The 22,046-nt window shown below is 46.1% G+C and overlaps 1 protein-coding gene across 1 annotated transcript in view; it reads left to right on the forward strand.

The window, feature by feature from the left end:
• LOC144508210 (raftlin-like) overlaps positions 1-22,046 on the forward strand; it is a 122,122-nt gene that overhangs the window by 31,459 nt on the left and 68,617 nt on the right. The window contains exon 3 of the mRNA XM_078236029.1: positions 21,485-21,659. Within this exon, the coding sequence (XP_078092155.1) occupies positions 21,485-21,659 (175 nt within the window). The remainder of the gene's footprint in view (positions 1-21,484; positions 21,660-22,046) is intronic.

Here is a 22,046-nt window from a genome sequence, read left to right on the forward strand (position 1 = left end):
GAAGCAAAGGGATCTGGGAACACAAATACACAAGTCGCTAAGAGTGTGATGCAGGGATAAGAAGTCCATAAAATAGAAATCTAAGCCTGGGGGCTTATTCCTACAGGGATAAAATTGAAAATGGGAAAGTTATGATAAACTTGTTGCAAACCTTGGCCAGACCACTGTGGTCTAGTTCTGGTTGTCATTTCACAGATGAGGCACTGGAGGAGATACAGAAATGATTTACAGGATACCTATCAGAAAAGGATTGACAGATGGAGGCCGAGATTTTCCACTCCCTTTGCAGAACCCCGTGAGAAGTGTAAAGTTATGTTTTACGTCGGTATGAAAGCTTGCCGCAATCGTCCCCTCCCCCCACCAATGGGGGCTGCATTTCCTGCTGTTAAATGTCAGGAACCTCACTGAATATGTTAACACATTAAGCCAGTATGTCGGAATCAAATCCCCATCAAAAAATCCTTCCATGGTGACATGATGTCATGACATGTACCTGGTGAGCAGACCTCTGAAGGTAGCTCGGAGGTGAGCGCAACATTCATGAAGCAGCTCTGGATATTCGAGGGAAGAGGGGTGAATCAGGGGTCACCAGGCTTGACTCCAAGGGTATCGAAATTTGACTCAGGAGACAGCAGACTTGACTCGGGGTGTTGGGGGCGGGGGGGCGGGGGGAGCTCCAGGCTTGACTCAGGGCTGCTATGGTTTGACTGGGGGGTACCAGGGTTTGACTGGGGGGGTACCAGGGTTTGACTTGTGGGCACCAGAGCTTGACCAAAGGGGTACTCGGGTTTGACTTGAAGTACCGGGATAAGACTGGAAGAGTACTGGGATTTGATTCCACGGCACTATGTTGTTGACTCAGGGAGTCATTGGGAAAGTGGGGCGGGGTGGATTGTCAAGTGTGAAAAGCATCATTCTTGAGGTTGCCTTCTGCTCCTGGACCACAGGTCTCTTAGCAGGGCCTCACAGAGAGAAGGGAAGCATTAGGAAGTGGGTTGGGGGGTAGAGGGGTTGTGCGGTGTCATTATGGACTGACGGTTCCACTCAATTTTGCGGGGATAGTTTCTGGAGATGGCATGTTGCCAAGGGCAAAGACAGTCGAAAAACCTGTCAGTGATCAGTATCTGGTTGCTGCTGAGACCGTTCAGTTGTAACTCAATTGGTATGGCTGGAGTCAAACTAATCACGTAATTATGCCCATTCAAGCACCACTTATGTGTATAAGTGCCACTGATAGCTGCTTAGCACCCTTGGCACACTGACTTCCAAACTCACTGACTACCATCGTGTGCCTGTACCATTGCCTGACTGGGAAAGCAACTATATTCCCTTAGAGAGTTGGCAATGGCACACTGACAGAGGAGAGTGCTCTTACTCCTTGGCTATGTGCTGAGGTGTGCCTGACAAGTGCCCGTCATAGACCAGGGAGAGTGCAAGGTCTTGGAGTGAAGCTTGGGACAATGCTTGCACCTGAAAGGAGAGCGCAGGATACAGTAGAGTGGCCAAAGCTGTGGCCACTCACTCATGGGGCAAGGGTGGTGTGGGGTGTTGCCAAAGCAGAATTTAAAATAAGGACTGGGCATCAATGTTGTGGCCAGAACATGAGCCGGTGGGCTTTGAAAGGCAGCTTCAGACATTGAATGGACAAAGAGTGGTCCTTAGGAGACAAACAATAACCATTAAGTCTCTCTTTGATACTGCAGTCAGAAGAACATACTAAACATGGAGCCTGGTGATCTTGCAGTCATTCTTCTTGCTCATAGGCAGGAGAGAAGAAGAAGATATCTCTGGAGCCGCCTGGCTCCCCAAAGGCAGAAGCAGAACTGTGAAGAGGAAGGGTGGCAGAACCTTCTCCACACGCAGAGTATGAATCCAGGCGAGCTATCAGTCAGAGGTGCCTTGCTAGATCCAGGGTCTACAGACAGTGCCTAACATATTTGCAGATGTCGGAGAACCAATGCCACCGAAGACTACGCATCTCCAGGGAACATACGCCAACTTCTGCAGGATTTGGGGCTATGGGGACTTGGAGGGCATCCACTGCCAGTGTTGTTGAAAGTTACTCTGACACTTAATCTTTATGCCAGTAGCTCCCTCCAGGGCACCATAGGTGACCTCTGCAAGATTTTGCAAGCCTCCACACAAGTGCATTCAGAAGGTGATGCACACGATCTTTGTGAGGACACACAACATCGTCCATTTTGACTGGAATCAGGAAAGCCAGGATTCCAGAGCGATGGGCTTGGCACAAATCTCTGCTTTTCCCCAGGTGCAGGGTGCCATCGGCTGCACACACGTGGCACTCAGATTTCCGGGGCATCAGGCAGTCAACTGTAAGGGCTTCCACTCACTCAATGTTCAGCTGGTCTGCGACCACATCAAAGACATCCCGCAGCTGTGTGCTCGGTTCCCAGGGAGTGTGCACAACTCACACACTCTGAGCTGCTCTCAGATCCCTGACAAGTTTCTGGATTGACAGAGGCTGCAGGACTGGTTTCTCAGGGACAAGGGCTACCCACTGAGGAAGTGGCTGATGATGCCTGTGCTGAGGCCACAGAGTGCAGCTGGAACAAGATACAATGAGGCTCGTGCTGCAACTTGCACTTTGGTGGAGCAGACCATAGGGATGCTGAAGATCAGGCCCCGGTGCCTGGACCGGTCTGGTGGAGCCCTGCAATACAATCCACAGAGGATCGTGCATTGTGACCGTCTGCTGTGCCCTGAACAACCTGGTGCTGGAATGGGGCAGGGGAGGAACTGCTTGAGTAGGGGATGAAGGAGGGACATGTTTCCTCTGATAAGGAGAATATTGAAGGGTTAAGGCTGAGCAGATCCTCGAGGGAGAGGAAGTTGGTGATGAGGCAATGGCGATGTCCAGATGAGGCAGACGAGCTCGGGACGCACTCACTGCTGCTAGATTCATGGAGGGTGATGAGGAAATCCCGTGAGGCCATCCCACTATCTTAACATGGCTTCCATGAGCATTGCTCTCCTCTCTGACTGATGGCAGCGCACTCTCTCTGTGATAAGGCTCCTGTCATGGGGATGCAGAGATTGTCCACAGTCCTTATATTCCAGGAGGATGATGACGACTTGCAGTGGGGACAGCGCATTGTTCCTCCCAGAGCTCCTGTTAATGCCTGACTTGTGTCCGGCTGATGGCAGCTCGCTTGCTGTCAATGACTAGGGTCATGTCAGGGCAGATGATAGGAATGCCAGGCTTGTGTGGATGGCAAGTGGGACCAGCGAGATGATGAGGACATGACCCACAGGGGTGATGAAGATGTGTGTGGGAAAGCGAGTAGTGGTGTCGCTTGAGCTGGCATTGAGTGTGATCCCTGTGGACATGCAATGGGTGTGTGAGTTGAGAGTGATTAGAAGAGTGACTTACCCTGGCAGAAGGGAAATCATTCATCCTCTTGTGACACTGGATGGCTGTCCTCTTCTGCAGGTCATTAGCTCTGACCATTGCCTCCCATGCTGGATTAATGATCTTGCTAGCAGGTTCATCCACAAGAGATGGGTGAGATCCTAAATGAATATTTCTCATCAGTATTTACTGTTGAGAAAAGCATGGATGTTAGGGAACTTGGGGAAATAAATAGTGATGTCTTGAGGAGTGTACATATTACAGAGAAGGAGGTGCTGGAAGTCTTAAAGCGCATCAAGGTAGATAAATCCCCGGACCCTGATGAAGTATATCCCAGGACGTTGTGGGAGGCTAGGGAGGAAATTGCGGGTCCCCTAGCCGAGATATTTGAATCATCGGTGAGGTGCCTGAAGATTGGCAAATGTTGTGCCTTTGTTTAAAAAGGGCTGCAGGGAAAAGCCTGGGAACTACAGGCCAGTGAACCTCACATCTGTGGTGGGTAAATTGTTGGAAGGTATTTTGAGAGACAGGATCTACAGGCACTTAGAGATGCAAGGACTGATTAGGGACAGTCAGCATGGCTTTGTGAGTGGAAAATCATGTCTCACAAATTTGATTGAGTTTTTTGAAGGGGTAACCAAGAAGGTAGATGAGGGCAGTGCAGTTGATATTGTCTACATGGACTTTAGCAAGGCCTTTGACAAGGTACTGCATGGTAGGTTGTTGCATAAAGTTAAATCTCACGGGATCCAGGGTGAGATATCTAAGTGGATACAAAATTGGCTTCTTGACAGAAGCCAGAGGGTGGTTATAGAGAGTTGTTTTTCAAACTGGAGGCCTGTGACCAGCGGTGTGCCTCAGGGATCAATGCTGGGCCCACTGTTATTTGTCATTTATATTAATGATTTGGATGAGAATAGTTTGCAGATGATACCAAGATTGGTGGCATAATGGACAGTGAAGAAAGTTATCTCCAATTGCAACGGGATCTTGATCAATTGGGCCAGTGGGCTGACGAATGGCAGATGGAGTTTAATTTAGACAAATGCGAGGTGATGCATTTTGGTAGATTGAACCAGGGCAGGACTTACTCAGTTAATGGTAGGGCGTTGGGGAGAGCTACAGAACAAAGAGATTTAGGGGTACATGTTCATAGCTTCTTGAAAGTGGAGTCACAGGTGGACAGAGTGGTGAAGAAGGCATTTGGCATGCTTGGTTTCATCGGTCAGAACATTGAATACAGGAGTTGGGACGTCTTGTTGAAGTTGTACAAGACATTGGTAAGGCCACATTTGGAATACTGTGTGCAATTCTGGTCACCCTATTATAGAAAGGATATTATTAAACTAGAAAGAGTACAGAAAAGATTTACTAGGATGCTACCGGGACTTGATGGATTGAGTTATAAGGAGAGGCTGAATAGACTGGGACTTTTTTCTCTGGAGCGTAGGAGGCTGAGGGATGACCTTAAACAGGTCTATAAAATAATGAGGGGCATAGACAAGGTAGGTAGTCAATATCTTTTCCCAAAGGTAGGGGAGTCTAAAACTAGAGGGCATAGGTTTAAGGCGAGAGGGGAGAAATACAAAAGTGTCCAGAGGGGCAATTTTTTCACACAGAGGGTGATGAGTGTCTGTAACAAGCTGCCAGAGGTAGTAGTAGATCGGGTACAATTTTGTCTTTTAAAAAGCATTTAGATAGTTACATGAGTACAATGAGTATAGAGGGATATGGGCCAAATGTGGGCAATTGGGATTAGCTTAGGGGTTTTAAAAAAAAACGGTGGCATGGACAAGTTGGGCCGAAGGGCCTGTTTCCATGCTGTAAAACTCTATGACTCTAGGTCTTCACCCCGAGTGTGGGTATATCACATCATGGTGCGTCTCCACTGCATCCAGCACACACTCCATGGAGGGGGCTGGCGAATTTCAGGGCAGTATGCTTCTTAGCTTTTACAGCCCTGACTTCCCAGCAGCAAGTGTACAGGCTGTGTGTAGGGGCAGCCTTTAAATGTGACAACCCGGTCATTAAAGTGGACAGGGTGTTACCACTTGTGCATAACATCAAAACCAGGGACTATTACTATAAAATAATTTATAAAAAAATCAAATCTGGAATTCCGAGGGAATTACTTTACCCTGAGAGTGGTGAGAATGTGAAACTTCCTGTTGCAGAAAGTGGTTGAGTGTATTTGATGTACAGATGTGTATTTAAGGCGAAGACCAAATGTGGGAGAAGAAAATAGAGGGTTGTGCTGGTAGAGTGAGATGGATGGGAGGATGCTGGAGCTGGCATGAAACAGTTGGGCTGAAAGTCCTGTTCCTGTATTGTGTGTTCGATGTAATTCTCTATGGATCAAAGAAAAAGAGACGGACAAACCGCTCACAAATTTAAAATTGATAATGACAGTGCAAAGGGCCTGTGTGCAGGTGGCAATGAGTATTTTTCCGTTACTCTATGCAAATAGCAGCTGTTTTCTATCAATCTGTAAGTATCTGAAAGGGGAAGTGGGTTTTCAGAGAGTGTCATGAAATTAGGAAGTATAGTCACCAGGGCTGAGGTGTCACTAGATCACTGGCTGCAGTGAAGGGGTGCAAAGTTGACAGCATATAATGGAAGCTTGGGGAGTATCTCAGTTCTTGCATAGGGCCTAGTAGAAAGGAAAATCTAAGGCCTCTCAGCCATGACACACCGACGAGCTGCGTAATTTGTAAAACCCCTCAGGCCGTATGCTTGACATGGAATGTACATTGTAAATGTCAAGAGTATTGAAATTATCTTGAAACATCTCAGAAAGGGACATGCTGATTGGAGAACAGTTGGATTCTATTGCGTTTTCTGTACGTTTTCAGTCTGAAATGTTTGTGAGTCCAACTCTCCACTCATCTGATGAAGGAGCAGCGCTCTGAAAGCTTGTGATACCAAATAAACCTGTTGGACTTTAACCTGGTGTTGTGAGACTTTTTACTGCGCCCACCCCAGTCCAACATCAACACCTGCACATCATGGCGATATGCCCGACATGGAATGTATATTGTAAATATGAAGAGAATTCCAAGTGTATAGAGGCACCTCAGAGTGGAACATACGACACAGAGACAAGTTGAATGTTATTGCACATTCTATAATTTTCTAGTTGAAATGCTTTGTATTTTTACAAATTATATGAATAAAGTTGTAATGACTTCAATCAGGCTGTTGAGGTTGGCCTATTGGAGTATGAGCTCCCTGATTAAGGAGTTAATTGATGGGCCAATCAGGCAAGGTATTTAACCGGGAGTGTCGGTTCCTCTGGCACTCCTGAAGGTAGCCTGCTGATTGCTAGCACTCTGTGTACTGCTATTGGAATTGTAAATAAAGGGATTTTGGTGAAGGGACTTCCATCTCTGAAGACTTATTGCAAAAATATATTTTTGGAAAAAAGTAGGGCCTGGTAGAATGGAAACCAGAACACCATGTTATACTTTAATAGAAGTGAACACCTTCCGCTGATTAGCTGAGTATTATTAACAATAAAGTTCTTTCAAATGGTCTGAGGAAGAATTCAGAGGCTGACCAGTCATTTACTATTCAGCAATGTTGTTTCACTTTGTGTATTGGGTTACAGTTATGAGTATGACTGTCATTTGTTTTCTGATAGTTCTACATTTAGGACCTCCCTCTCATTCCATTATTCTGCATACATATCATCATTTTCCCAGAACATTGCAATGGAAGATATATTTAAGCAATGAGTTTTTAAAAATTCTGTCACATTTGTTGAGAATAACAATACCTGTCACGTATTCTAGAATTCTAGAAAGTGTAATGCATTTAAGAGGCGGCTAATGTATTCAAGAGATGGCTATATAGCACCTGGGGGCGAATGGGATCAAAGGTTATGGGGAGAAAGCAGGATTAGGCTATTGAGTTGGACAATCAGCCATGATTGTGATGAATGGTGGAGCAGGCTCAAAGGGCCAAATGGCCCCCTCCTGCTCCTATGTTTATGTTTCTATGTATTGCCTGTCCCTCATGGGAGAATAGAGCGAATAGAGCAAATAAAAGAAACGTTCTTGAGGTGTGCAGTTGTCTAGCGGTATACTTGTACATTCACAAGTTGACTGCATAATTGTTCTCTGGTTTGTGGCTGCAGATTCCCAGTTGTATATTAAAACTACATGTTCCATTATTCCTGAATTAGACAGCACTCTGAGAGTGGGCAACAGTTTGAGAATGAATTTGTGTCAGATGAAGCTTAAATGTTGTGTCGGTAATTCTAGCAATATCAGATTAATTGCCTGGTTTCCCTGAAACATGTGGACCCTCCAGCCCTTGTAACCACCTTGTTCCCATGGTGGAGCTAGGATGGAAATTCCAGGATTTTGATCCAGTGGTGTTGGAGGAACAGCTATGTGTCTAAGTCTGAATAAAATGTGATTTGAGGAGGCTGTGCCGATGTTTCCATGACATTAATGCTCTTCTCCTTCTCGAAGATAGATTTTGTGGGATTAGGGTGGTGGCAGCAAAGTTCCCGTAATGGGCCCCTTTTCCATCAGCTGCTCGGTGTGATGCATGTGCTGTCACAAGGTGTACTTTCACCAACCCTTTGTTAAACTCCTTTGAGAGCTGGGTTCACGGGAACTCCTAATATAGAGAGACCCTGCTCTCAGTTCCAGTTGCTCTTATGCTGCTTCCAGGTGGGCAGAGACTCTGCTTCAACAATTCTTCCCAGAAACTCCAACTTTTACCTGGGATATGTGGTATCCAAAGTTAAAACGGGAGTAGATTGGAAGGGCTCTTTATTCTCAACCTCAATTTTTCTTTCTTTATTATTTTTTTCTCAAAATGTGGGCAGTCCTGGAAAGGCCTCAATTATTGACCCCAGGAATGCAACCATTGTTGCCCTGAAAAAGCGATGAACCTGCTCCTGAATTGCTACAGGCTGCCCCAATGGTGTTTGGTAGGGAATTCTAGCACATTGACTACTGCTGATACAAGAACTTGTAGTTTTGTCCAAGTCAAGATGGAGAATGACTTGGGAAGAAATTTGGAGATGATGTTACTGTTGCCGTTAGAGATCTAGGTGCTGGAATGTGCTATCAAAGCAACTTTGGTGATTTGTTGCAGTACATCTTGCAGATGAAAGATAACGCAGCCACAGTACATTCTTAACAGAGAGGAATGATATTGAGTCTAACAGCAGGGGTGTTAATTAAGAAGATTGTTCTGACTTGGATGGTGGCAAGCTTCTTGAGTGTTGTTCTGATTGCATCCATCCAGTTGAGTGGTGAGTATTTCAGCACAATTCTAGTTTGCACTTTGTAAATGGTACAGAGGTTTTGACTCACTCATTTCAGAGTATCCAGTTTTTGCTTTGTTCTTGTAGGTGTTGATATGGCTAATCCCTGATTCTATGATGCTGATGGGGAATATGGCACAGCTTTCCCCTTTTCTAGAAGATATTTACCTTGGATTAATGTGGCACCAGTGTTCTCTACCATGTGGGGGAGGCAATAATACAAGAACAGCAAGAAAAATCCAGGAGATCTCCATGAAGTGAAATGATTCGTAAATTTACAAAGATGCTAAAACTAGATACAATGACTGTACACCAGTGCCACAGTATAAACTTAATGCTTCTTAAATTTGCTTACTCTACCACTGAACCTCTGTGCTTCCCCGACATTCACAATAGAAGTGGAGGCATTCTGCTGACCGCTGTACCCTCATGTCAAGGCATCCTATGGAGGACTGAGCCCTGGATGTCCCCAGCTTTCTTTATGTTTGTGGGCTGGAGCACCCTGAGTGGTCTCTGAGGTTGCAACTGATGGAATCACAGGCAGAGGGGACTTGTATACCCTTGAAGAGTCCTGGTTGGTAGCCTCTGAAATCCAGCTGATACTCTTCCACCCTTTGGATGCCTGAGCACCCCCCCTGACTCCTTGATGAGAAGGGGCACCTGGAAGGAAGTTGAGGGGCCCCATCCCCTTCTTCCGTAGCCACTGCAAAAAAAAGCTAACCTGTGTCTAGAGTGATAGGGTACAGGTCTGTGCGCATCTCCAGCAGAAACTGGGGCTGCAATTTCCCATTGTATTTTAGAGTATCAGCTCGGGCAGGGAAAGAAGCGTGTAGCCTGCTGGCTGCCCTACTGGCTTGTCCCATCATACGTTTAGACACTGGAGCCCGCCCTGCCACCAAATTAAGCTCTTGAAAGATCAGGGTGTAGTTTTTAAAGGGCACCCTAATGTAAAAAAGATAAAATGAAATTGTCCCCCACCATGGAACCCACCCACCTCCCAATGGACACAGACCCCTAGCAGCTCCCCCACGGAATGCCCCCTGGCACTGCCCCGACACTACCTCCTGTGATGTCGATAGGCATCAGCCTATCACCTGGCGATGGCTGCAGATCTTCAGTTTCCCTGATCAAAGGCTTCCCGAGCTGTCAGTTTCACAAGAGAAGGACTCCCTGCTCTGCAGTTGCTTCGGTGATAATGGTATGTTCCACAGAGCTCAGGAAATAAGTCAGCTAGCTGCTAAAGCCAGAATGAATGGCTAAAACGCATCATAATGAGCGTTTGAATCTTTTGATTACTTACACAACATCTGCGCGTAGATGCTGGTTTCCCTATTCATCTTCAAACCGGTTCATTGAAAGCCAGAAAAGCCCCAACACCAATCTTGCAGCATTAAACCACCCTGCACGCACCCAACCCACCTCCAACTGGCGGGGAAACCCCCCTCCCCTGATGATTCTAGGTGAGTTATTAGAAGATATTGATATCTTCATAGACATAGAGACCACACAATGATGCATGTTTACACTTTATCACCGATAAAGGCTGTTTTTATCTGAAACTTATATTGAATCATAAGTTAAAATAGATCCTTTCAGAGTTTGACCATATTTAAATTTCTTTTTAGAATTTTTACACTATTATTTCTGTTAATGTCCGACTTCTATGCAGTTACTACCACCAGTCTCTTGATGATATGATCAAAAAAAAGCTTGGGAGCAATTGTCTAGACGTTAATTAATCCTTACAGATTTGGAAGAAGTTATTTTTGGTTTATGAAAGATTAGATTTTAAGTTTGACCGGTTCTCAGGATTACACACACACTTGCGGGGAAAGCTCATAATGATTCAATGGCAGTTTAAAAACAAATCACGTCGGTTTGGCTTGTTTCCATTGACAGCGTCGAGACTGCTTTCAATGTTACTGTGGTGGCTTCGGGCCCTGCAAACAGAAAGTGTAATTGATTTAAAGTTTTCTTGGATATAGAAATCATTTTGTTTTCTGGGCAGACGAACAGTTCACTGGTTGGCTTATCAGAATCACGTGCAGATTAAATCAGTAAGTCCCAACTAGATTATTTAACAGTTGCAAGATGTTGCTGTAAATAATTATATGTTGTTAAAGTCACCATCTTCTCTTCCCCTTTGCAGGGGAAAAAAAACTATTCATACTACATAGGAGGTACAACAGGAGCTGTGCATTAAAAACTGTCTTCATGTGCAGTATAATTAATTATCCACTGTTCATTGGATTTAAGATCAGAAGTTATGTTGGGAATTTCTTTGGAGATTCGATAACTTTAGCAGAAGATCAGTGGAAATCTTTGGTTTAGACCCATTGCAGCCATCAGCTGAATATGTGCTGAATGATTGAGTTGTTCAGGAAGTCAAAACCACTTTGTGCCAAAGCCGGAGTGTGAGTTGAACACTTAGACCCAAATTGACCTTGGAGTGAATGTGCAGTGGAACTATTTCCTCCAGGCTGTACTCTGACATTGGACTGCATTTACATGGCTGCAACATCAGTGTGAAACAGCCTCACACTGAACTGCAGTTAGAGTGTAAATACAAGCACGTGAGGATTCTTGAGATGGTGCAGAGAATTACCAGAATAATTTCAGGGATGAGGGATTCTGGCTCCAAGGTTAGGTTGGAGAAGCTGAGCTTATGCTCCTTGGAGCAAAGGAAGCTGAGAGCAGATTTGAAAGAGGAATGTAAATTTCTGGCAGGTTAGGTATTCTGGTACAAGTTATTAGTTATTAGATTTAAGGTTTTCGGGAAGAGATATGGGGGGGATGTGAGGAAGAGCATTTTTGGATACAACAAATGGTGATGACCTGCAACTCCCTGCCTAGGAGGGTGGTGTAAGCAGAGACAATGGCCAGAATTTTACCGGCACGCCCTGTGGTGAACCATCATTGGTTCCCACTAGGTAGTACTGAGCCATGGTCTGGCCAGTACTACGAGTATGTATATATGTTGCTGTTGGGATTAGGGATGGGTTGTTCTACTTGTTGCTGTTGGGGTTAGGGTTGGGCTGTTACACCTGTATTATAGTTATTATGGTACATCCCAGTCGGGCTCCGCCTCCTGGGAGAGGTATAAAGGTCACTGCTCTGTCTGGGACCCCTCAGTCTGGGATCATGTACTATACATGGTAGCTTCGTTGTAATAGTAAATAAAAGCCTTTATTTCCTTGAGCATCTCAAGCCTCGTGTGTGATAACGCGCATCAATTTTATTTACTATTAATTAAACTCTCGTCGTTAAAAAAAAAGAAAACGATACAGAGAGTATGGAGCAAATGTTAAAACCCGAACGTCTTACACTGGATCCACGTGCGGCGGGCGCCTCTAACACCTTCGACCACTGGATGAAATGTTTTGAGGACGACCTGGCAGCCTCCGCAGCGGTCACCACAGACGACGACAGACTCCGGGCCCTCCACGCGAGGGTAAGCGACACTGTATATCTCGCGATCCGTGCGGCCACCGACTACACAAGGGCCCTCGAGCTTCTTAAGAAGCGTTACATTAAACCGCCTGTAGCCTCTCGACGCTGAAGATTACCACACCCTCCCTGTTCCAGAATCTTGTGCCAGGCTGCAAGCCCATCGCGACTAAGAGTAGGCGTTACAGCGCTGAGGATCGGATCTTCATTCGATCTGAAGTTCAGCGGCTCCTCAAGGAAGGGATCATACAATCTAGCGCTAGTCCATGGAGAGCGCAGGTCGTGGTGGTCAAGAGTGGGAACAAACCCCGGATGGTTATTGACTATAGTCAGACCATTAATAGATACACGCAGCTGGATGCGTATCCCCTCCCGTGCATATCTGACATGGTCAACCAGATTGCGCAGTACCGGGTGTTCTCCACCATAGACCTCAAGTCTGCCTACCACCAACTCCCCATTCGCCCAGAGGACCGACAATACACGGCTTTTGAGGCGGATGGTCGCTTGTATCACTTTCTCAGGGTTCCTTTTGGTGTCACCAATGGGGTCTCGGTCTTCCAGCATGCTATGGACCGAATGGTGGACCAGAACGGGCTGCAGGCTACCTTCCCGTACCTGGATAACGTCACCATCTGCGGCCATGACCAGCAGGACCATGACACAAATCTCCTTAAGTTCCTACGCACTGCATCTCGCCTGAATCTGACCTACAACAGGGAGAAGTGTGTATTTCGTATGCGCCGTTTAGCCATCCTCGGATACGTGGTGGAAAACGGGGTCATTGGCCCTGATCCAGACCGTATGCGTCCCCTCCTTGAACTTCCCCTGCCCTCTAGCATAAAAGTACTGAGAAGATGCTTAGGCTTCTTCTCTTATTATGCACAGTGGGTTCCCAATTACACGGACAAAGCCCGTCCGCTCATCAAGTCTACCTCCTTTCCCCTAACACCAGAGGCTCGATTGGCCTTTGATACACTAAAAGCCGACATCGCGAAAGCCACGATGCACGCTGTTGATGAGTCCATCCCCTTTCAGGTGGAGAGCGATGCATCTGATTTCGCCCTGGCCGCCACACTTAACCAGGCGGGCAGGCCCGTCGCCTTTTTTTTCCCGCACCCTCCAAGGCCCCGAAATTCGACATTCAGCGGTGGAAAAGGAGGCCCAGGCCATTGTGGAGGCCGTCAGGCATTGGCGCCATTACTTGGCGGGAAAACGGTTCACCCTGATCACGGACCAGTGGTCCGTGGCGTTCATGTTCAATAACACGCTGCGGGGCAAGATCAAGAACGACAAGATCTTGAGGTGGAGAATCGAACTCTCCACCTATAATTACGACATCATGTATCGTCCAGGGAAACTCAACGAGCCCTCGGATGCCCTGTCGCGTGGAACATGCGCAAGTATACAGGAGGACCGTTTGCAGGCTCTCCATAATGACCTATGCCATCCTGGGGTCACTCGGCTCTACCACTTCGTAAAAGCCCGCAATCTGCCCTACTCGGTGGAGGATGTCAGGTCCATAACGAGAAGTTGTCGGGTATGCGCGGAATGCAAACCGCACTTTTACTGACCTGACCGGGCACAACTAGTCAAGGCCACTCGTCCCTTCGAAAGACTGAGTGTCAACTTTAAGGGCCCCCTTCCCTCGACAGATCGGAATGTGTACTTCCTCAACATCATTGATGAGTACTCGAGATTCCCTTTTGTTATTTCCTGCTCTGATACATCCGCTGCCACGGTTATCAAGGCATTCCGTGATCTTTTTACTCTGTTCGGGTACCCCTGCTACATTCACAGCGATAGGGGCTCGTCGTTCATGAGCGATGACTTGAGGCAATACCTGCTCTCATACGGGATTGCCTCTAGTAGAACCACGAGCTACAACCCTAGGGGTAACGGACAGGTGGAACGTGAGAATGCTACAGTCTGGAAGGCTGTCTTACTGGCGTTGAAGTCAAAAAGCCTTTCAGTCTCCCGTTGGCAAGAGGTGCTCCCTGATGCGCTCCATTCCATACGCTCACTCCTGTGTACGGCAACCAACGCTACTCCTCATGAGAGGCTGTTTTCATTCCCTCGGAAGTCTTCCTCTGGGACCTCATTACCGTCTTGGTTGACGTACTCAGGACCTGTCCTCCTGCGGCGACATGTAAGGGCCCGCAAGTCCGACCCGTTGGTCGAACAGGTCCATCTCCTCCACGCCAACCCTCAGTATGCCTATGTGGCATACCCTGACGGGCGAGAGGACACGGTCTCGATTCGAGACCTGGCGCCAGCAGGGGACGTAGAAACCCCTGTCGCTCCCATACCTCCTGTTAGAGACCCCCCAACTATTGTTTCCCCTCCTGACACAGCGCGGGCAGCATCGGGACCATTACTTAACCCTTTTACTCCCATGTACAGCTTGCCTGAGTCCAGGAGATGGTCACCACTTCAGGGCGTGTCGGAACTCAACGGATTATCATCACCTCGGGGTCAGCCGGCCCGTGAGACTGTGGAGGAACCGTTGGACATCGCCTTGGGGAGAACGCCACCGTGAGTGCCTACTCCGGTGTCATCACCGGTGTTGAGGAGGTCACAACGACGGTGCGGTCCCCCTGACCGTCTGAACTTATAGACTGATGACAAATTATTCTGTTTTTTTTGTACCCTGCCGGCCTTTGTCTTCAAAGGAGGGGTGAATGTGGTGAACCATCGTTGGTTCCCACTAGGTAGTACTGAGCCATGGTCTGGCCAGTACTACGAGTATGTATATATGTTGCTGTTGGGGTTAGGGATGGGTTGTTCTACTTGTTGCTGTTGGGGTTAGGGTTGGGCTGTTACACCTGTATTATAGTTATTATGGTACATCCCAGTCGGGCTCCGCCTCCTGGGAGAGGTATAAAGGTCACTGCTCTGTCTGGGACCCCTCAGTCTGGGATCGTGTACTATACATGGTAGCTTCGTTGTAATAGTAAATAAAAGCCTTTATTTCCTTGAGCATCTCCAGCCTCGTGTGTGATAACGCGCATCACGCCCGCCCCAGAATCACGGCGGGCGAGGCTCGCAGAACGAAATCCTTCATTGGCCTTGGGCGGGATTTTATGAGCCTTGCCCGGCCAATGATTTCAAAAGGACAGCTCCTTGAGGGAAATAATCTTGCAGCAATAGGTGGGTAATGCAGGGAAATGGGACTGAGCCAGCATGGATTCAATGAGTTAAATGACCTTCTCCAGTGCTGTTATGGCACTATGACGCGCGCTCTTAATGGCTTTTGTCTGGCAATTAGTGAAAGGGCATCTGGTCATCTGACTGAAAATTCCGAATCGGTAAGGTGCCTCACCACAAACAGGATTGCAAGAAAAGTCACTAATTCAAAATCTCACTGTCTGATTCCATCACAACAAGAATTTGCATTTATATAGTGCCTTTAATGTAGTAAAACATTCCAAAGCATTACGCAGGAGTGCATTCAGATAAAAAATTGCCACAAAGCTGTTAAAAAAAAAAGGTACTAGGACAGCTAACAAAAAGTAGGTTTTAAGGAGCATCTTAAAGGAAGAGAGAGAGGTAAAGAGGTGGAGAAGATAAGAGAGGGAATACTAAAAATTGTGGGTGCACATGATGCCAGAATTGAAAGAGTGCCGAGGTTCTGGGGATTGTTGCACTGGAGGAGATTACAGCGATGGGGATGGGTGGACCATGGAAGAATTTTAAAATAAGAATGAGAGTTTTAAACCCGAGCTGTTGCCAGATTGGAAGATAAAGTACATCAGCAAATATATATTGTGGTGGGGTCACAGGACGTGGTGTGAGCTATGATGTGGACAATGGAGCTTGGGATGAACTCAAGTTTACAAATGCTGCAAAGTGGGAGGCTGGTCAGGAAAGCCGATCCAGCCCCCTCCTCGACACAACACCCCCCTCCACAAACCAAACCCGCCCCCCACATCCCAACCTGATCCCCTGCCACCGACCCGACTCTGTAGAAGACACAAAAATCATCCCAACAATAGTTTAAAATCAAGAGGTAACAGGGAAGGAGGAACTCGAAACTATCACCAACACCAGGGAAAATGTACCGGGGAAACTATTAGAACGAAAGGTTCGACGAGGGTCAATTGGTTTTGTGGGACCCTCTGCATAAAACAAAAAGTGGGGATCAGTATCTGTTGACCATAATGGGTGTGTTTACTAGATTTCCGGAGGCCGTTCCATTATGTAATATTGCACTAAAAGAATTGTAGAGGATATACATAATTTTATTTTTACCAGATATGGACTGCCCACAGAAATCCAATCAGATCAAGGATCAAATTTTACAACAAAGTTATTCAGGAAAGTTATGGACAGCTTAGGAGTAAAACAATTTAAATCAATTGTGCACCATCCAGATTTGCAGGGAGCATTCGAGTGGTGGCATTAAACTCTAAAGATCATGTTGAAGGTTGATAATCAGGATTATCCAGAGGATTGGGATAAAGGAATTCCATTTGTACTTTTTGCAGTTGGGGATGCACCAATGAATTGAATAAATTTAGTCCATTTGAATTGATTTTTGGCCATGGGGTAAGAGGATCACTTAAATTGAGCAAGGAGAAATTGGTGAGTCAGCATTCTGAGACTACGTTGTCGGATTATGTGTCAAACTTTAGGGAAAGAATAACTGGGGCTGGTGAATTGGCTATATAGCATTTAAAGGTGGTACAGCATGAGATGAAAAAAGAAACAGATAAGAAATCAAAACTTTGTAGCTTTGTTACTGGGGATGAAGTAATAATATTATTACCAGTGGTAGGTGAACCATTTAAAACAAGGTTGGAAAGCACAGCATCCATCAGTCAGGCGGCACAGTGGTTAGCACTGCTGCCTCACAGCGCCAGGGACCCAGTTCGATTCCCAGCTTGGGTGACTGCCGGTGTGGAGTTTGCACGATTTCCCCGTGTCTGTGTGGGTTTACTCCGGGTGCTCCGGTTTCCTCCCACAGTCCGAAAGATGTGCTGGTTAGGTGCATGGGCCATGCTAAATTCTCCCTCAGTGTACCCAATCTGGCGCCGGAGTGTAGCGACTAGGGGATTTTCACAGTAACTTCATTGCAGTGTTAATGTAAGCCTAGTTGTGGCACTAATTAATAAACTTTAAACAATGGGATCAGGTAGTTAGATTGTTTTCAATTATCAAAAGCAGTTTTAAAAAAATCACCCAGAGCTGTTTAAATCCAGTAAAAAAGATGATGGCACAGGCTGACACAGCATTTTGTAACATTCTTCACTGCATTATGGAGCTCTCGCCATTGGAAAAGTACTACATTGCATGAACAAATACACAAGGCTGGTCAATGCAAAGGGCAACTTACCTTTAAAGGACAAATCACCTGTATTACAATACAACACCTAATAGTGGCATTTGAAGGTGTGAAAATATTTTACACTTGCCACTCAGACTGTTCCAGACTCCTCAGCAAGTTTATCATTTTCTTCACAAACTCCCAAGCCTATCATGCTTTAACTGGCCTTCCAAGTCCCCTCACCAATAGATGAAAATGGTGTGCAGGAGGAATTCCGACTTTCATCCCTCCTTTTGGGGGATTGACCTCAGCAGGGGTAGGAGTGCATTTTGCACAGAAGACATTTATGACCCACAAAAAGGCCAGAGGAAAATGATGTGGGGTCAGGAATGTGGAAAAAATCAGATTTCCTCCAATAATAAGCAACGTGGCCATTTGCACCCTGAACTATAACTCCGCACCCAGGCAGAAATTCAAAGAACCCCCCTCGCCCCAATCCCTGAATCAATGGGTGGCTCAGTGGTTAGCACTGCTGCCTCACAGCACGAGGGACCGGGTTCGATTCCTGGCTTGGGTCACTGTCTGTGTGGAGTTTGCACATTCTCCCTGTGTCTGTGTGGGTTTCCTCCGGGTGCTCCGGTTTCCTCCCACAGTCCAAAGATGTGCAGGCCAGGTTGATTGGCTATGCTAAATTGCCATGTTGTGTCAGGGTAGATACATGGGGCGACAGGGATAGGGGCTGGGTGGGATTGTGGTCGCTGCAGACTCGATGGGCTGAATGGCCTCCTTCTGCAATGTAGGGATTCTATGGAGTTCTATGGAATATTCGAGTTCTTGAGATGTCCTCAACTGTAAATACTGACATAAAGAAATGATTCAACATGCCTGACATTTCCTTAGTTTCATTGACAAGATTGCCATTATCATTTGTTAAAAGATCTACAATGTTCCTGAGCACCCTCTTTCCCTAACATAGTTGTAAGCATTTTTTGTTTTGGTTTGGATATCACTTAAAAGTTTATTTTCCCACTCTCTTCTCATTCTGTTTTGTCATCCATTGCTGATCTTTGCATCCCTCCAGTCTACAATCTACCTGACAATGTGGTCAATTGTCCAGTCTACAAAAAGCAAAACAAATCCAACTCTGCCAATTACTGCCCCATCAGTCTACTTTCCATCATGGGAGAGTGATGGGAGAGCAAACAGTGCCATCAAACAGCTCTTGCTCAGCTATAACCTGCTCACTGATGCCCAATTAAGGCAATCCCTTACCTCATTACAGCCTTGGGTAAAACATGGACAAAAGAGTTGAACTTAAGAGGTGAGGTGAGAGTGACCATGGATCTCGTGCTCTCACCTTAACCCTCTCCCCTCACACCGATCTCTCCTCTCTGATTTCCGGCTTTCAGTTGCCCAAGAACTGGTGCCTGCATTAACCCTAACCCATCCCTAACATTAACCCTAACCCGAATCACGGGGGCAACAAGGGTTGGACATGAGCCAAAAGAAAAGTGGCAGAGCACAAAGAAAAGGGGACATGTCCTCTTTGTCTGACCCCAAAAACCTAACCCGAATGCTGAGTCACAGGAGCATCAGGAGGAGGAAGAATGGCAAGAACACAGCACTAAAAAAGAAGCCCCATCACTTAATCAGGTACACACTGTTCAGAATTGACAGTGTACATACCTTGGAAGCTAGATGGTGTGGACTTTAGCCAGGCCAGGTTCTGTTATCAGCTCACCTGAGAGTGAGGTTGCAATTGACTGTTGCTCAGATGAGGAACTCAATGGTGCAGCTTATAGAATGCTGAGGGGCATGCACACTGTCATTGGTTGGGCTGCCAGTCAGCTTCCTGTGACTGTCGAGGAGCATGGAAGAATCGGGCTCCAAGTTGAATGAGGGCATGCAGCAGAGGGTTCCCCTCCAGTTCTTTCACAGTGCAGACCCAGGGACACTATTACTACTGTCCATATACAGCTGCCACCTGTTGAATGAGACATTAAATCATGGCCCTATCTATCCCTTCAGGTGGATGTAAAATATTCCATGGTGTTATTTTAAAGAGAAGGGGAGTTATCTCTAGTGTTCTCGTGAATATTTACCTCTCAATTAATATCAGAATTAACAAATTATCTGCTTATTATCACATTCCTATTTCTGCACAAGTTAGCTGCAAAACTACACTTCAAAAGTACTTCACTGACTGTACAATGCTTTGGGATATCTGCTACTCATGAAAAGAGCTTTTTAAATTCAAGCCTACCTTTTTATATCTATTGCAGCCTTTGAGTGGACAAGTTGCCTATTTCTCTGGTCTCTCTGTGAGGATACAGCAACACTCTCTGACAGGTCCAGGAATTCACCAGAACATCTCCAAAAACATTCCAGAGTACTTACACTTTGCAATAGAAGAGCTCCAAAAGATGTCCAAGTTGAATGTTGGTTCCTTTCAATAGCCTGAGTGCAGGGACCATCTTGCAACTTGACCTTGTTGTTGGCGGAGTGAGCAATGAGGAAGCTTCTGGAACATTTGCTGACTAAGTTTGGGAACCTGGCATCACATCAGCTGATTGGGCTGTGTGAGGCTACTGTCCCTTCACAGGCAAAATCCTGGAACTCCCTCCCTAATAGCGCGGTGGGTGTACCTACACCTTATGGACTGCAGCAGTTCAAGAAGACAGCTCACCACCACCTTCACAAGGGGAATTAGGAATGGGCAATGAATACTGGCCTCGGCCCATATCCCGTGAGTGAATAAATACCAGAAGGGCTTTGTACTGGCTGGCTTCCGGGTGGCACAGGTGGCTGGTGGTGATTTGGGCGGGGTAATACACCCTCATGTGCCATTCTGTACCAAAGCTGCATCAGCTGCACAGGAAGTGACCAGCAGCGCAGAACTACTGCAATGAATTTCTAACCTACAGCCTTTGTTTCATAGAATCATAGAATCCTACAGTGCAAAAGGAGGCCATTCGGCCCATTTAGTCTGCACCGACCACAATCCCACCCAGGCCCTACCCCCATAACCCTATGCATTTACCCTAGGTATTCCCCCTGACACTAAGGGGCAATTTAGCATGGCCGATCCACCTAAACCCGCACACCTTTGGATTGTGGGAGGAAACCAGAGCACCCGGAGGAAACCCACGCAGACACGGGGAGAATGTGCAAACTCCACACAGACAGTGACCCGAGCCAGGAATCAAACCCAGGTCCCTGGCACTGTGAGGCAGCAGTGCTAACCACTGTACCACCATGCCACCCCATTCCTTGTCCCTGTTAATCTGCGTGTATCTGTTGCTACTTATTCACCAGTTAAGCAACAGTGTTAAAAGCAACTCCATGCCAAATCCTCGTCGAGACCCAAAATTGAAATAGATCAAAGCAGCAAACGATGGGTTTAAGCTGAACTGGAATTCCTGGGTTTTGAGGCTGCACTGTGACAACTTTGCTCTCGGAAAGAGATGGTACAGACAAGAATGATCCTTCTTTCCTGTGGTTTCATGGTGTCGGACAGCACATAAATACAAGTACATCTCTGGAATGATTTCCCAAGTTTGAATATCTTATCAATAAAATAGTAGCAGTGACGCCGTTAGAAGAGTCTTTTGTAAAGAGGCACAGAGAGACCAATTTGCAGTGAACCACTGGGAGAAGTGAGTAAGCAAAATAGATTGCTTTGTACTCCTGTAGGAAAGGTGATAGTTAAACTGAAATGGCTCGTTCTGTGGGTGTTGGTGATAGCTTGGAACATGGCAATTAACTGCAGTGAATATAAAGATGTTAATTAGCTGCGGTTAATTACTGTTTAACAGCATATTAAGGAGTTTTGTTCCAAAAATTGTTTTGAGTAATAGGTGGACTCAAAATTTAATTCTTCGAATATACTTTTCTATTTGACATATTGTGAATGTGATTCTTTCAAAGCTGCACACAATTGCTGATATGTTTGTAGGCAATGTAAAACTGTAGTGCAACAGGATGTTATTCAGGGGAAGCTCTTGAATTAAAAAAAAGGGTGGAAATATTGTGGGTCGCTGGATGATTTACCAATGTTAGTCCTATGCATTTCTTAAGGCTCTGCTTTTTCTTTCATGTGGCTTCTCTTCTGGAATAACAGAGTCGTCTGCAGTCAAGCTCTCCTCCTTACATGATCTTCCCACTCAGCTACATGAACTTTACCAGAAGGGCTTCGTTCTGGCTGGCTTTCACCCCTTCATACAGTCCATTGATGTGCAGAAGAAAACTCCAGAGGAGAAAATGTTCAGGGCCATTCTGATCAAACCAGCAGTGAGGTAAAGCAACCTAAATAAAAATGGTCGCTGATAGACTGTCTTTGTGTTAAAAATTGTTTCATTTTGTGGGTAAAGGTCGCTTCGCACCTTACAAATTTTTAATTGGCTTGCCGTGTATTTGTCTCTGTGTCTTGTGGTGCAGTGGTATAAGGATCCTGTCTGTGAGCCAGAAGATGTGGGTTCAAGTCCCACTCTGGGACTTCGATATAAGAAAGAATAACAATAAATGACTGGCAGTGCTTTTAAAACAGTCCTTCCTCCTTCAGGTATTACTGATATTCAAAAATACTTATGACATCGACAAAACATCTTACCTGAATTAATACCTATAACTCAATGTTGGGCATCCAATAGCTACCAAATAATAAAAATATGGATCATAAACAG

The sequence above is a fragment of the Mustelus asterias genome, chromosome 2, assembly GCF_964213995.1.
Source record: "Mustelus asterias chromosome 2, sMusAst1.hap1.1, whole genome shotgun sequence".
Taxonomy (NCBI): Eukaryota; Metazoa; Chordata; class Chondrichthyes; order Carcharhiniformes; family Triakidae; genus Mustelus; species Mustelus asterias.